This window comes from Cynoglossus semilaevis, chromosome 15 (assembly GCF_000523025.1).
Source record: "Cynoglossus semilaevis isolate Cse_v1.0 chromosome 15, Cse_v1.0, whole genome shotgun sequence".
NCBI lineage: Eukaryota > Metazoa > Chordata > Actinopteri > Pleuronectiformes > Cynoglossidae > Cynoglossus > Cynoglossus semilaevis.
Genome location: NC_024321.1, coordinates 2,870,197 through 2,887,456, shown reverse-complemented (window position 1 = coordinate 2,887,456; position 17,260 = coordinate 2,870,197). Strand labels below are relative to the sequence as shown.

The 17,260-nt window shown below is 38.2% G+C and overlaps 2 protein-coding genes across 4 annotated transcripts in view; both read left to right on the top strand.

Moving 5' to 3' along the window:
* The first annotated feature begins 7,677 nt into the window (after positions 1–7,677).
* On the top strand, positions 7,678–10,442 carry nkx3-2 (NK3 homeobox 2). Its single transcript, XM_017039280.2, has 2 exons — positions 7,678–8,298; positions 9,195–10,442. Exons 1-2 carry the CDS (start codon positions 7,920–7,922, stop codon positions 9,617–9,619), a joined length of 804 nt encoding a protein of 267 aa, XP_016894769.1. The 5' UTR covers positions 7,678–7,919; the 3' UTR covers positions 9,620–10,442.
* A 5,699-nt stretch (positions 10,443–16,141) lies between these two features.
* rab28 (RAB28, member RAS oncogene family) overlaps positions 16,142–17,260 on the top strand; it is a 31,965-nt gene continuing 30,846 nt past the window's right edge. Inside the window, exon 1 of one of the 3 annotated variants that reach the window (XM_025063144.1) lies at positions 16,142–16,571. In XM_025063144.1, coding sequence (XP_024918912.1) covers positions 16,497–16,571 — 75 coding nt within the window. In that variant the 5' untranslated portion in view covers positions 16,142–16,496. The remainder of the gene's footprint in view (positions 16,572–17,260) is intronic. The other 2 variants (XM_025063145.1, XM_008326527.3) reach the window with 2 other exon arrangements.

Below are 17,260 nucleotides of genomic sequence, written 5' to 3'. Positions count from 1 at the left end.
ACCCACCTTTAACGCTGCAGGTCCTCAGGACCCCCTCCTCTCAGAAGCGGCCGTTACCTCGGTTTCAGCTGACAGCTGCGTGAAACCAGTCGGCGTTCAAACAGAGGCTCTGCTCCCCACCAGCAAAGCCACTTACTGCTCTCTTTTTTTTCACAACCACGTCCAGAGACATGGTGGTTTCTGTAAAAGTGTAGCCAAAAATTCTCCAAAAAATTATCACAATGCAAAAGTGCTAACACCCTTTTCTAATGGCCTACATTCCAAAGAAATAACTCAGAAGTTACACGTCGGGAAATACCTAAAATATATCCAAACGAAAACTCAACGTTAGCAAAAAGAACATAAGGTGGCTCAGTCATAGCTAAAGTTAACTGTAGCTAGTTAGCCAAAAAATGTTGACTGAAAATAAGCTTGCTTGAGTCCAAAGGATAATTAAAGCTTGGTCAAATAGATATAAATTGAATTAAATTAACTTAATATACCCAGTGAATTTACTTAAGTGTTAGCCCAAAACATGCACACAGGAATGCTATGCTAAAGTCCAGAAATGGCCGAAAAATAGTAAAAAAATTGAAGATAGATAAAAGTGAATAGGTGAAAGTTAAAAGTGAGAATATCCTCAAAGTAAGTAAAAAAAATTTAACACATCTTAATCCAGACTAGCTAGAAATTAGCCAAAAATAGATTTGAAAGACAGAAATTGACACTGATTTTAATATATATTTATATATAATATATATAAAATCAGTCATCTTTTCTTTCATATCCTTGCGTTTTTTCCATCTTTTAAAAAAACTGGACAAAAATTATTATTTGACAACGGAATAATTAAGGGAAAAAAAGGGGGGGAAAAGAGAGTTTTGACTAAGACTTTTCCACTGTGGACTTCAAACAGCTGTCAGGGAGACAAATCTGCCGTCAAAAATCACAGAGACACAAAAACTGCTCGTCTGCAGGAAGCTGGAGCTGCAGCTGCGCTCAGTGACAAACCACTTCAGCCTCTGAAAAGACGGGTCCCATAATATCTCAAGAATTTCTAAATGGCCCTTAAAGTTTTCACAACTACATCAAATCCTGTGTTCAGAAGTGTCACATTTAGCTATGACACGAAACCATTAGGGAGGGGGTGGGGGGGGCTCCTGCTGCTTTGAAGATGATGTCTGCACGTAGGAGAAAAGGCCCCTGAGAGCCCAGTGAAAGCCTTTCATGATGTGCTTGAGCTGCGTGCTTTATCTGCTGCATGCCACGCTCGCAGGAAAGATCGTTTGTCCGCACGGCAGAGCTGAACATAAACCATTAATCACTTCTCCACTATCTACACACAGTAATTGGACTGTAACAGGGCGGCAGGATTCATTTTTCCCTCCTCCCGTCCACTTGCTTCAGAAATTAACAGCACCTTAGACACAAAAGTTTTCTGAAATATTTCCACTTTGCCTGTAAATTGCATTGCTCCAATTATAATATTATTTTATATGAAATTTTATATTAAATATAAAAAAATAATTTTTGGTTTTGCAAAAAATAAAATGTTAGACTTTCTGCACCTGCTCACTAAACTCAAGCCAACCTAAATAGTGCCAGAAATGTTTATTTTTAATTATACATTAGATACGCTTTAGCTAACAGTTAGTCACAAAATAGCTAAAAATAAATACATTTGGAGAAAAACTAAATTACAATACTTTAGGGAAACTTTGACCAAATACAACCAATGGCTTAATCAAACAATAGCTACAATTCCACATAATCAAATGTATAGCTAAATGCTAAAAGTTCAAATTAGGCACAGAAGTACATCATATTAGCCAAAAGTCAGACGTTATTGCTGTAAAATGAAATAACACAAGTCACAAAAAACAAAATCTTGCTCAAAGAATTTACTGTCAAACCCTGGTCTGCAGTTGGTGAACTTTAATCACGTGTTTTTTTTCTTGGTTCCATTAACTGTATTGAGGATTTTCTCCCTGGAGATTTTCTATTAAATGCTTCATTGCATGTGAAGGTGAGGTTTTCTTTTGGCTCCAGTTGCAGCTGAGGAGACTGAACTCAGCCCCTTGTCCTCCCCCCAACAACGCCGAGCTGCCTGAGCTTCTCCACTTTCCAGTGCTGAGGCTGATTATGGCCGCTATCATGCCGCAGATAGAGATTTGTGGAGAAATCTCTGTGGTGTTTTTTGAGCGTTTACTGTAAATGACTCTTGGAGAAGGCCTCTCTCTTAAACACTGCTCCACCTGAACACAATTTAGATGATTCTCTCACACGGGGAGGACGATGTGGGGACGGAGAGAGTTGTGTGTCTCCTTCTGGTTCATTCCAACACACATGGAAACTCCTGAAACACATTCTTAACAAAATGAGTTAAACAATTAAAAAAAGCAGAGTTGATTTAAATATTAGCAAACAACTGCTAAAAGGAATTAGGCCATTTCAGAGATGGACCAATAGACCAATAATAGAGTTACTAAATGTTACGCTAATAAGTAATAAATGCTATAAAAACAGCACAGGGTTTGCTCTAAAGTTGCCTAAAACTAGCTAAAAAGAAAAAATATTATTAGCCAGATTAAAAGGAAGGCTCAGACAAAGCAGCTAACCATAGCTAACATATTGTTCAACAAAAAAACAAATGGACCAAAATTATCCAAAACAAAAGTCTGACTAGGTGCCTCAAGGTTAAACCAGAAACAAATGAAAACAAGCCCTAAAATAACCAAAAGTGAGGCTAAAAAGCTAAAAGGAAACGATTAAAAGTTGTGAAAGAATAACAAAACTGTTGACCCAGAGGTAGTGTGCACAGAGGAACTGCAAAATGACCCAAGATGATATGTAGGTTTGGCCAATAATAGCAAAAGGTTTGCCAGGAAGTAGGTAAAATGTGAGTGTATGTTGTGGGTCCTTGTTCATGGCAGCATTAAGTCATAAACACAGTCTGGAGCTGGAGTGGAAACAGAGACATTACAGCAGTAGAGCCTGGCACGTTTGCTGCATCAACCGACATTTTCTGTCCTACAGCCTGAGATTAAAGTCTGGAGGGAAGAGCAGAGGGAAGGAGCTGAGGAGGTCAGAGCTCTGGAGGGTGGAGGAGCTAAATGAAATAATAGCCTGACCTGCCATTACAGTTGATTTTCTTTAGTGGAGAAGGTGGTGGGAATGTAAGTGTGGCGTCACTAAAGGAACGATGTCAGTGTGGGTTTGAACAAAGAGGCCCTGATGCTGCCCACCTCTTCCCGGCAACACTTATTATTATGCACTTCAACATCTCATCTTTCCAAGAAAAAAAAAAAAAAAAAAAAAAAAACCCAAAAAATCTTTTACATTAGAGTTATGATATATTAATCACCACTAGATGGAGCTCTTTTTTCCAGCACCATCATACCAGCATCACCTTCACCAAAGAAATATTATTTGTTAACATAACTTGTTTAGTTTTACCTCCCGAAATGCAACATTTTCCTTTCTATTTATTTTATTTAACGTTAATACGTTTAAAACTTAGTTTTTACTCTAATGAAGTACGTTGTTATTGTATTTATGCCAGCTTTTTGAGCTATGTCCATGCAGGGCTTGAAACTATTTTGTTTCCACCTTTTATTCAGATGTTGACATTGTTTTGTCTATTTTAAGAGCGATATGACGCAACGTTTGGCCTCTTTTTTAAACTAACTTTGAACTGTGTCTAGGCTGTTTTACAGATACCAGTTACTATTTTTTTTTTTTGCAAAAACTGTAAGCTAATTGCTAATTCTTAGACTAACACTGGGTTCGATGGCATATTTTAATAAGATATTTTAAAGTTTACGTGTGCGTGTTTTTTATTTGCTGAGCTCCTAATCAATTTTTAGAATGCTGCAATAAATTTCAAGTTTGTTGTACATTTGTGGTTTAATTTGGATAATATTCCGCTATGGTTATTAACATTTTTTTTCTGTATTAAAATTCGATGCAATCTTTCAACAATTTAAAAATATTTAGTTATTTAGATGTCTTGATATACCTTGATATTCACCTCGGGGTTTTTTTGCCAAAAAATATTGATTATAGTTTTTAGTTTTTTTTTTTTTTTTTTTGAAGATTTAAGAACATGTTTTGTTAAACTCGAAGGCGATCAATTTGAATACTAAGAAGAGGGAGAGTATTTAGCAACAACGGCTGGAGTTACATGTCAACGATTTTCCATGTTTCACAACCCAAGACCTTGGCATGAGAATTATCTTTTTGTAGAACTTTTCTCCACATAACACAAAAACATTAATTTTCTTTTACAAGTGTAGTTTTCTGTGTGTTTGCTGAACTGGATTAAATTCCACGTCCCTCCTGGTCATTGTGTCTCTACAGTTGAACCACGAGTCCTCGGGAGTTTCAGTGTGAACAGACGGACAGTTCAGGTTCCCAGCTGCCTCTAACCAACAGCCACTTACTGCCCATCACTGCAGCTCACAGTGAGGTTCCCCAAACACAAAGGAACCCACAGTGTTCTGCTCTGGCGCACACTTTTATTTATTTTCCTTTTTTTTTTTTATCATGCAGGCTTTAAGCCCCTGGACATTGGTCAGTTTTTAGGACAAAAGCCAACAAAAACAAGTAACGAAAAAAAAAAAAACTTCTGGGTTTGCACAATGAAAACTGTGTGATGTGCCACCGGTGTTTTGGCCTTGGGTGTTGTCTGAGAGAACAACGGCAGCAGGGTGTGTGAAAAAGTCCAGACAGTGTCAGCGGTTTGTGCCTTTTTCTGTCTCGGTTGTTTTTCTCAGTGTTTGTGGTTGTTGTCAAGGTCACACAGACAATGTCACATCATTCCATCATTCCAGCAGCGTCACACGGATTTATACGGACAGAGCGGAGCAGGACAGGGCAATGTCCGACTATGCCAATATTATGACAAAAAAAGGATAAACTACACACTAGTTGTAAGAACATCTCTGTATCATACCTGAAACGGGAAAAATAGAAACGGGAAAAATCGATTTCAAACAGTTCAGTTAAACGTCTGGCCAAAACATTTGTCTAGTAAATGAATAACTAAAACTGCCTCTATAATCAGCAATAAATTCGTTTATAATAACCTTAATGAAAAATGCAACAAAATCGTTCTCTAGAATTAGCAAAAAGTCTAAAAGTTGTTAAAAAGAACTGTCATCATCCTCCAAAGCTGTAACTTAAATTATCTAAATAATATGTGAGAAATATTTCACCCGCCCTCTCCTTGTCACCTTTTACTTTCCACCTACATTTTATTTTAATACTTATAATGTGCTTTAAACTGAAATAATAATATTATTTAAAAAATCACGTCCAATGTCGAGAGAAAACGTCGGTGAACGTGTCACCGAGCTGACATCAGAGTTTTGACATGTCCAAAGGTTTTTCCAGTGGCCACTAGATGGTTTCAAGCAGCGGTGATAACTCCTCTCCTCTCCTCTCCTCTCCTCTCAGATCAGACTGCTGAGTCTGTGCATCTCCAAACCAGAGCCTGGTTTTATCTCGAGTATTCATCACTGTTTACTGAAATCACACCGACTGTTTTCCCCTCAACAAATATCACTCTGTGAAATTTAACTTTTTTTTTTAATATTTCGCAATTGTTGTCATTAATTAAATGTATCTTTTTATTGTAACTATATGTTTATAACGTCATTCAAAACGCAGTAGGCACATTTCTGTGAATCCGAACTATTTGTGAGAGTTGTTGTTATATATAACTGAATAGAACAGGACACCCTCATTATCTTTGAAGAGCGTTTTTGTCTGTAGTCCGCAGGGTATTTCATCTACAACATGGACAAGCAAACAGAGGAAAGACAAAAACACGGGAGTAAACTAACACCGCCAGGTGTAACCAAAAACATCAAAAATGATAAATACGATGCACACGCCAAGGTAAACGTGGAGTAAGTCATAAAGATTTATCTAAGCGGGGGCCGGGGTCAGTGAGAATCCAATCCAAATACTGTTACAGCATGGAGGTAAACAGAAAATAAACAAAAGACAAGTCATTTAAGTTCAGACAATTTGAGAAAAAAGAAAAAAAAAACGTTCAGAAGAAAGACATCTCTGACTGGTCCACACTAATGGTGGGAGGAAAAGAAACAACAACATAAAAAACAACAGAGATGGGAGGAAAAAAATAAAGTAAATAAAAGAAACAATTGGTTGAAAAATAAAAAGATGATAAATAAATAAATAATAATATAATACATATCACGGTATATTTAAAATAATATTCCCAATGGTCTCAATTCTAGCACAAATGAAATAAAATAATATAAAATTAAATAAAAATAAACTAGTCAACAGAAAAAGACCGATTTAAAAATCCTGATCAGACAATGGGCAAATAATTAATTTTGCAGCGTAGACAATGTGAGATCAGCTCACACACGGCAGCTGAACAAGTCATTTTCTAATAATAATAATAATAAAAAAGAACCTTATGTTGTCTGCGGTGCATCTTTAGTAATGAATGTACGTCAGTGCTGGGCACGAAATTCTAACCCAGTCCAATCCAATAATTTTAGTCTTGCCCGTTTCTTTTTAAACACGAAGCTGACCAAAGTGTTTTCCAATCGAGTAAAGCTTAGATAAAAATACAATAAAACTAAACACACATTACATGGACACAACAGAATCATTCAAAAACATTACCAAACAGACAGAATATATTAAAAGTGATAACGACATTTCAAAATATCATCATTTAAACGCAAAGATTATTAATGCATCGGATTAATATTCTGCAGGTTTTCTGCAGATCTGCTACATTGTTTTGTTCCTCTTTGCCCTTTTTGGTTTAATATTTTTCAGGTCAGTGTTTACATGGCGTTGTCAGGAATCTGACGATAACTAGAACACGGGTTTGTACTTTATGGAGTCAACAGTTAGTCAATTCTCGTGTTTTACTGCGTTATCTAAATCCGCGCCAGGCAGTAATTCCCTTTACGCACAGCCTGAGGCCTGCAGCCGCTGGTCACGGACTTTCAAGGAGCAGCAGGAGACACGGACCAGAGGTCGTGCACTCCCAGCAGACTAAAATGGATTTAAATCAAACGTAGAAAGAGAGGCTGCGACAACCACAACTCAGAGTGTTACCAGATTCGAAAAAATCCCATTACGCGCACCATTACGCACCAAATCCCCTGTTGTCCTGATTGGATAATTAAGAGGTTAAGTAAAAAAAAAACAAAACCCCAAAACCCAAAACTCCAATTTAATTCCTTATGTCGCATTCTTTTAATTGATTTTATTTTTTGCTGATTCTGTTTATAAATATTTCAAATTTTCATACTTTAACGCACACGGCGTTTCTTTTTTTATTAAATTAATTTTAATATTTTCTATTTCACATAAATTATTGATCCATTCCCATAGTTCAAGAGGTAGAATTCCTACAGTTATACAGTTTACTCTCACATTTTTGGGGGATGAAGATTTCACTAAAACCCCCTTGTGTTGTTGTGAACTCCTGACAGTTTCGCCTCCAGTTAAAAAAAACTGATGTTTTTTTCCCACCCTTGTTGAGAAAGTAGCGTGACGTCGTTTCCAGTGACCAATCGTGAAGGAGTTCTCCAACTCCCTAGGCCAATGGGAGACGATAAGGAGCGCCTGTCAGTCACAGGTGAGGGTGGAGGTTAAAAAATTGGGTGAAAAGAGCCAGAGTGAAGCACTGCCGGGCTGATGGCAGAGTATTACCACGGAGCAGCAGCAGCAGCAGCAGCGTCGCGCCTGCGGATTTAGCAGTGACTTTCTGCGGCTGGGATGCGACCAGGAACCAACCCTGGAGATCCACGGAAAGTTAAATGCTAAATGCTAAAATGTTGATGAACTGAGTTTTACTCCACGATCCAGACTGGTGGTTTACTCTCTTTGAAGAGCGAGAAAACTTTTTTTCCTCCTCTCCACACTGTTGCCTGACATTGAAAATGGCCGTTCGTGGGAACTCACTCATGCCTTTTTCAATTCAAGCCATTCTGAACAAAAAGGACGACAGCAGACACTTGCCCGATTTGGACATGTGCTTCTCCAAGACGACTTGCTGGAAAATATTCGGGGAGATGAACGGTGGGTCGAGGGGAGACGCAGGGGAGGCGTGCGAGCCCGCGGAACAGAAAAGCTACGACTCGGACTCGGGGCTCAGCGACGACAACGACAGCAGCAAAACTCCAGAGAAAGTGTGCAAGTCGGAGAAAGACGCAGACCCCGGGTCGGATGTTCCCGAGGAGAGTCTGCAGGAGGAGACCGACCAGGAGTCTGCAGCTGCGGAGAACGCAAAGAGCGACAGTGAGCCAGTTAATGGCACCGGTGAGTGACTCAGAAAGACACGTGTTAAAAATAAATTAGCTTTTTAATGAGTCAGAAACCACAGCCAGAGATTCACGTCTGACTTTAATAGAATAAAACCTTTAAATCCCAGGTGTTTCAGCTGTTAGGGTTCGGTGTGTGTGTGTGTGTGATCGTGAACAGCGGTGTTGTTTTGTTGTTGTAGGAAATCAGTTCTGTTAGTGAGCGTATTTTACGTCTTGCTTACTTTTACGCACAACATCCGCAACCATTACGCGCGAGTATTTTCAGATTTACGGCCGAATATATTCACTTTGGGTGAACAAAATGTCTTTGCGGATATTAAGTGAGGTCTTCGGATCTGTTAAAGTTTATTTGTGACATGTTGTCGTGGTTTAAAATTGGGGAAAAGTCAAGTGGTGTCAGATGAAGTTGAACTTTTTGTTTTGCAAACTGACCTGAACTTGTGTGAACCTGGGCCTGGTTCGTTATCCACATCCTGCACACTTTTAGGAGAGGAACTTTTACACCTCATTTTAATAAGATTCACTCTTTAATTATTGAGCTTTGGTTCAAATAAAACGTCAATTTCAGTGTCTTAAACTTGACTCTATCACACGGATTCTTTCTACGGAAGGTTTCCATTTTTTTAAATGTCACAATCTGTCAAATCTAGACACACGTCAACAAATAAAATCCGATGTGAAGTATTTAAGTCAATTCGATTTTAATTTAATTTAATTTCCACACAGCCTCTCAGGGATGTAAGATAAAAATGCGCATTTAAAAAAAGAGATCAACATCCCAACGCTTTGATCAAATCACCATCAAATGTTGTTCCACTACTAGAAAAAAACACAATCCAACAAACACGTTCATTCACGTCCCTGCTCTGTGTGCGTGTCCTCGTCTCTCAGACTCCAGCACCATGGACGAGAAGAGTCTAGATCAGCCCAAACAGCGGAAAAAGCGCTCCAGGGCCGCATTCTCCCACGCGCAGGTCTTCGAGCTGGAGCGTCGCTTCAACCACCAGCGGTACCTGTCCGGGCCGGAGCGGGCGGACCTGGCGGCCTCCCTGAAGCTCACAGAGACGCAGGTCAAGATCTGGTTCCAGAACCGCCGGTACAAGACGAAACGCCGCCAGATGGCCGCAGATCTGATGGCTTCGACCCCGGCGGCTAAGAAAGTGGCGGTGAAGGTGCTGGTGCGGGACGACCAGAGACAGTACAGCCCGGGAGAGATCCTGCGGCCCCCGCTGCTCTCCCTGCAGCCGTCCTACTATTACCCGTACGCCTACTGCCTCCCTGCGTGGACACTCTCTGCGTGTGCAGGGAACCAGTGAGAGCGCACCGACTTTATTTATTCTGATCTATTTTGACAGGAAACCCAGACTAACAGTAACTATTTTTCTGACAAGAGGATGACATATGACGATCTGCCTCGTCGTGATCTCCAGAGAACCAGGGGTCCCCAGAGTTTTCTCCCCTTCCCCCAGCCTTCTCAACATTCTAAAAAATATTTATAAACCCCTTCTTTTAGTTTCTCCCGACAAACCCACCGCAGAAGACTTTCCTCGTATTTTGAGGTATATAAATCTTAAATGACCGAGCTGTGGGCGAGCGGGCGAGACTGGACCTCCTTATATAAAATGTCAGTATGTTAAACTCTGAGGTGTCACACCAAAGTATTTCTTTCTCAGCTCGGGAGCCCCTGGAGGACCTCAACACATACCGGACCCCGCTTTAGGGAGCCGGGGGCCTGACACTGACTACGAAATGTCACCATATGCTGGTTTATGATTTCGATGCGCCTTCCTACCTCTGCAGTGATTGATAATGGGTGTATTCCATTGAAATATTCAAATAATTGTCTGCGTTACATGTTGTGTTTTTATTTTTATTTCCCCCCTTCTTTTGCTGTGTTTGTAAAGGTAAGATATTTCAGCACTTTGAGCATCTATGTTACGTCATTTACCTTTACATTATAGTTTAGACATTTTCAGATCAGACTGAAAAAAAAAAACACACGTTCTAAAGCGTTTTGTTGTTGACTGAGAAATTATGGAGCGTAAAACAACAACAACAAAAACCAACTTCCTGATGAAATGTAATTAAATGTGTTCTGTGTTTAATGACCGAAGAAATATTAAAAACATAACGGGATTTACATTCACTCGGATGGAATTTATTATTACAAATTTTTGAGACAACGTGGAATATTGGGGACATAGAAAAAATATATAAATTATAATAGCAAGCGTTATTTATTAACATAAATAATATATATGTATAATTGTTGAATTAGAGAATACACAATCCTATCCCATTATTAAACAAATAATTCGATTTAATTAAAAAAAATGTTTGAGGTTCATATTATTGGTAAACCTCAGTATGACGCGTCGTTCTACGTGACACTCCCCGATTACGTGGACTGAATGGAATATCGTTGACAAAAGTGAATTATTTGGAGCTTTTTTATTTGGAGTGCACACACACTCACACGTCACTGTTGGATTTTATGGAACAAAGTGAGTCAGGTTTATCCTCAGTCACGTTTTGTTATTTATTTTATTTCTCACCTGCACCGTTATTACAAATGAAGTTTTTTTTAATACCTTTTTCCCAAATGATTTTTTTTAAAAGTATCTTTTTAGTGTGGTTTTAATTTCTTTTTCCTCATCCGGGCCACCATGCCTTTCCCCCCCAAACAACACCTGTCAAAAAATGATGAATGACTGTGTGATTCCCGGACAGGGTGAACTGACAGCTACCTTTAGGGCTGCATGTCATCACAAGGAGAGGGCTATTCCGGGGTTAAGGAGCCCGTGTCACTGCACCTCAATATGAGTTAAAGAAGGGAAGGAGAGGTGTAGGCTTCTTGTTTTGTGTTGTTTAACAGATTGAAAATAGATCGTGTTTTCTCCAAGTAATCGGTATAACGGTCCTACAGACCTGTGATGGAGTTATTCTGGGAGTAGCTGGTTTCTCTGACAGGACATCAGGTCGGGGTCAGAGGGGAGCTGTCACGCATCATATATTCCAGAACCCCGCAGTAAAACCTGTTACATCAGTACATACAAGTAAGAATACATTTAAAGTAGACATTTCTTTATTTTTCAAAGTTTTCGGTTGCGGCACTCGTGCGTAATGCCACTGGGCTTCATCGATTTGAAGCTTTTTACAGTGTAAGTCACTATAAATTCTTTGATTGCTCGGACACATGTGACTGAATCACATGACCCTTTTCAATGACCCAGTCCAGGTGCATTGTTGTCTTTTTTTTTTTAGACCAAGATGTTTTAAAGGTCTGTTGTCAGCGCTGTGCGTAATGGCACCGCGCTTTTACGCACTGACGTTTCTAAGCTCGCTGTCTGTTTTACCGGTTTACATTTCATTACAATTCTTTTTCTACACAGTATGCATTGGAAATAATAAAGACAAAAACATAGTGGTGTAGTAGAGCGTTTTTTTTAAGGCTCTAAACAATGCGTTCTGGCACCACTCCTTAGCTTAACGAGACGACACACTCAAGGAATACGGTCTGTGTCCTAATGGTTAAAACATAAATATGATACAACATAGTGAGGTGCATTTAAGAGACTGAAACAAACTGGCAGTACAGTAAATCGGTACATTTTCTGTATTTTTGACGCTACGCAACGACGTTTAAGCTCCCCCTGTCTTTATAATGATGACAACTAATCTACTTGGCGATGTAATATAACAGCCTGCTCTCGTCAGACTGAAAATATATAATAAACTACCAGGCGATATAGTGATTTGAGTTACTGTTTCCTAAAATTGAGAATTTCACACATTTTAATCCAATGGCAATTGCGCAATTTGCGAACTGGTGATAATGCTTTGGAACCCAAATTAACCAGCAATAGCCTTTACTTTAAGCATTATGCTAACATTTCTCTATCCATAACTGAAACAAACCCCAATAGATCCCAATAGGTATTCGTAAAGAAACTGCGCCTTTGCATATTCACACTTTTTAGGCATTGAAAGACAACACCTCTCTCATTGAATAACAAAAATGATGTGACAATTATTGGAGTGCTGTTCAGAGGTACAAATGTGAATTACGTTATTACTGACAATATGGTGTAATGGCCTTTTTATTTTTTCCCAACTGACCGCTTTTCACACCGACACCTGGATTGATTTTTATTTATAGGCGCGCAGTTTATTTGATCACTGCTCCCACAGTCTCAATGGCGCCCATATGTGCCCTTAAAATCTGATCTGCCTGATGCAGGTATAAAGGTGCAGCACCAGAGGCCATCTCCAGCGGCATTGTCTCCTGAAGGACACCGAGGAATATTGATAGAGGAGTGGACCGTCCCACATGACTTCCTTTCATACCTGCATGTGAGGATATCTGATATACAGAGGGAGAGAGAGAGAGAGAGAGAGAGAGAGAGAGAGAGAGACTTGCACACACACAGAGGGAGAGAAATCGCGGCTGCTATTTCCTTTCTGGCTGTGTTTTGGAATACAAATACCCCCATCCGTGTACATTAACCTCATACCATCGCGTCCTTCGTCATAGTTTACGTTTATTACTCGGGAAACGTGCACGTCGTGTCTCTTAATTAGGGCGTGGTCTCAGTAAATCAAGGGTAAAGTTCAGAAATGATTGTCAAAACCTGTGGTTATTTGTAGGCCCCTCTGTGGATGCATTACGCACACACAAGGAGGACTTACGCACATGTGGCGCATTTGTGTCAAAAACTGCCTCTAATTTAGGATGGGAGAATGGAGGAAAAATTGCAAAATTTTGGTCTTATTTCATACCTTTTTGTGCCAGGAACAGAAAATGTGGCGTCGCAATAACTGGACCGATGTCCAGACAAACCGTTTTAGATCCTGTGATTTTATTGGTTGAGACTAATTATGAGGTTCTTCGTGATCCGTGCTGCTCATACACACGATTCAAGGACATTTCTGCTGCTCGCTCTTGACTTTTGTGCTGAGGGGTTATTATTTTGAGTCGTACAGACTGGACCGGTGTTGGTTTATATCAAGTTACACAGTGGATGATAGAAAATTGGCGTTGAATAGAAGCAATCGAACACGTGAGCTCGTTTAATCTCAAATTAAACAGATGTGGTTCAAAACTGTGACTTGACATCAGCTGCCGAAACTCAAACTCAAACTTTATCCCAAAATAGGTTATCATTGTTCTCTTGTTATGTTTTAAGGAAGAGTATGGAGGTTAATAGAGTTGAAATGTCCCAGAGCTCCCTCTACTATTATAAAAATAACATGGAACGTAATCATTCCACATGAACATTGATTTACCAACCAGTTTCCATTGGTTTTTTGAACGGAAATAACTTAACATAATTCTTCGAAAGTATAATAAAGCGTCTCGACTAACGTCTATAGTTTCCGGTCAAAAGGTTAATTCACTTTAAAGAAGACCTATAATACGTGATTTAAGACATACACAGCTAACGGTTATGTACAAGGATACAACCCGACAATTAAAAAAAAAAAAAACATGTAACAAAACAGTCTGTCTGGATATTTTTAGAATATTTATTTAATAGTTATTTTCTTTTTAATTTTTGCTAACCCTTCTTGGTAAATTCATTATTTCCAGGTTTGGTGCAATCGGCCATCTTGAATAATTAAAAAAGACAGAACTCCAACATCAACATTTTTACAAATCTTGTCCACTGCGACCCTCCAGACTTCTGCTTTGAAATCTGTCACTCACTCGCCCACAACAACCCTTCTGCAGGAGTACAGCTTCGGACACGCACTGTCACCTTCTTCAAAGTGGCCCAGGTGCAAATTCCTCCTCCTCCTCCTCCTCCTCTTACTCCTTCTCCCTCGTGTTACAGCGACATCACTCTATGCTTTTCCTGCAGTGAAGAAAGTTCAGTAAGTAAGGTTGAAAGACGAGCATCCGGATTTACCTCAAGTGTAAAAACACCGCAAACTTTAGAAAGAAGACAAAGTTTTAAACAAAAATAATGAGAGTTTTAGTTCATGTTCTTAAGCATTTGAAAATTTTACTTTATTATACTATGACTAACAATCTAACGAATTCATATTTTGGTAGAGTATATAACATGTGGAATAATAACAGTTTAAACGCAAAAAACAAAATCCACTTAAGCAGAACCAAACTTTGGAAAATATATATTTAATCAAAATAGTCAAGTAGAACGAATTGTTTTGTAAAACCAGCAAATATACATGTACATGATGCACTGCAATTGATTGGCAAAAATGTAAACATTGGGTTCAACACAATATTATATATAGTATATCTATACTGTATCGTCTCTGTGTTTACATCAAAGTATAGCTTCACTGATTAAGTACTACGTAAGTAATAAAAAAATAAAAGTAATAAATTTTGTTTTCTATGTGTCCTGCTTGCACTTCATTATAACCCCATGAATTCATTAATTATTAATTCATCCTACTGGTGATTTTTAAATTAATTCTAAAAATTGTTCAAAATGTTGATATTCAACCACATCTAAATCAACAACATCCATTCCTTTGGTTGCATAATGGAATCAAACACTTTTGAAATCCTATTTTCGCTGTAGAAGAATTTCTGGGTTATGCGGTGGAGAATTCTAACCTTCCATTTAATGTGTGGGTCTTCGGGGACCAACTAACACTTTTGTTGCTCCCAAGACACTTTGGGGAGTTGATGCAGACATGCCACCCTCAAAGTGTGTATACAAGGTCAGAAATATGGGGTGTGGGCCAAATGTGCTGTTGAAATACTTTAAATTGCCGTGGGATTTAATGCCCTGTTAAATAGAAAGTTAACTTTTGCTGAGTCTAACTGGAAAATATTCAGTGAAGAAACCTCGCCATGTTGGGTGAAAGTAGGTACCTATAGGAAGTTAAGCATTTTTTAAGGATTCTTTATATAATAGTCTATCAAGCAACAATAATGAATAAGACACATTTTCATAATAATCATATTATAGTCCCTTATTTGTTCCACAATGGGCACAAAATAAATATTGATCATCTGTTTCATCTACTTGTGCACTACATTATAGTGTGGAATGTAAATATTCTTTTAAATATTAACATTCAATGATATAATACATAATAAAACATATAATGATATAGTTTGTTGCAGAGCCCTAAATAGAAAAGATATATATGTGGCCTCTGAAAAAAGTCCAAAATGCCTCTGAAAGTCATTTAAAATGAAAAAGTCTCTTAGGAGAACAATAACTCTCTTCCTATATTATAATAAATATAAAAAAAGAGAAGACTCCCACATGCAGAATTAGTGTATTTTTTAGAAGTATGTGCTTTTTTGCCATTTGCTCTATGTGAAAACGATTTGAAATCTGAAAGTGTCAAAAAATAGATTAATTTATGGTGCGGTAGTAAGCAATATATATATGTACTACGTTAATTAACATAATACAAAAATGATCAAATAACTAAATTTAAATCAGGAAAAGCTTCACATTTGCCTAGAATAAAAGTTAAAGTTAGTTAAAAACTATTCAGTGTTAGCCAGAATATACTCAAAATAGCAGAAAAAATCTAAAAGTTAACCAAAGTAACAAAATATTAGATAATATATGGAAAGAGGGATCCCTAAATTTCTACAATATCGCTCAAAATAGCTGAAGAAAGCCATGTTTAGGCAAATCTATAGTTATTTAAAATTAAATGATTTAATTACAGTATTTTTTCTCGTATTTGAAACTTTGAAATTATAATTCTAGTAATAGTATCTGAGACAGTATAGAATATAATAAATTATTGATTGTTATTTTCTCATCTTTACTTGGATTTTACAACATACCGTATGTACACTTTGACCTACGTTACCATGGCAACTACAACGCGTCACACACGTGACGTAACAAAATATCCGGTGAATGTGAGTCGGTTTCCGGTTTGTCCTGCGGCTTAAATGTTTAAGCTTTTTCGAGTGTTTCTTTAAATTACCGTGTTTAATCGTCTTTTTAACTATACATGCGAGTATAAAACAACCGCTAGAGTGATAGGAAAGAGTTATCGTGTTAGCGGACAGCAGTGAACGCAGCAGAATCAAAATGGCGTCAGTTTTGTTACTCCACTTAGCGTTAATTTAATCCATCCCCGTTTATCGTGACAAATACACTTGGTTAACCGCCGAGTTACGTCTTTTTAAAGTGTTTCCGTTTCAAACACCGATCCTCGATTGTCGGGAGATAATACGGTGTCATGTCGGACTCAGAGGAGGACAGTCAGGACAAACAGCTGAAAATTGTAGTGATTGGAGACGGAGCCAGTGGAAAGGTGAGATTCTGAATATATATATTTATCTGTCGTACTGTCACGCTCTGTTGGCTTCATTTTCCCACGGGTAGTCACTTTATGAATGTGTTTCAGTGTCCATTACTCCCTTTACATCCCGCTGTTCTTATCGCGGATAAATACTGTGTTTCACTGTTTCCTTGTCTCTTATCATAATATCTGTGACACAGTACAAGTCTTTCCATCGGTTTGTTGCTCTTGTATTTTGTGTTAACATCATTGCGAGGACGCGAATAATTAATTTGCCTCAAACACACTCTTCTCTCAACCAGACGTGATTGATGAAAATCAAGTTGGATCTCTCTCTCTCGTTTTCTCTCTCTCTCCTTCTCACATGTACACAGACAATCGCACATTTCTTGTTTGTTCTATGGATAATCACCATGGCGACCGACTCTAAACTGCTTCGTCAGCTGTTACTTATACAGACACACATAAACAGAGCACGAGTAAAAACTAAATAATTTTCCTCAAAATGTTAACATGCAACGATACTAGGTGCATATTTAAGTTGGTATTGTAATTTAGGTTGTGCTAACTGTTTATTATATAAATTGAAATAATAGATGTTCTAATTATGGGCTTGCACTGATTTCAAGCCTTACAAAAATCTTTGTCCAATAAACACATTCTTTTTATGTAACATACATTATCTCAGTACCAAAATAAAG

Bases quoted from the DNA above. Each gene is read 5' to 3' on its own strand.
- nkx3-2 (XM_017039280.2), top strand. From the start codon at position 7,920: ATGGCCGTTCGTGGGAACTCACTCATGCCTTTTTCAATTCAAGCCATT. The intron at 8,299-9,194 runs GTGAGTGACTCA...CTCGTCTCTCAG, and splicing joins TGAGCCAGTTAATGGCACCG to ACTCCAGCACCATGGACGAG.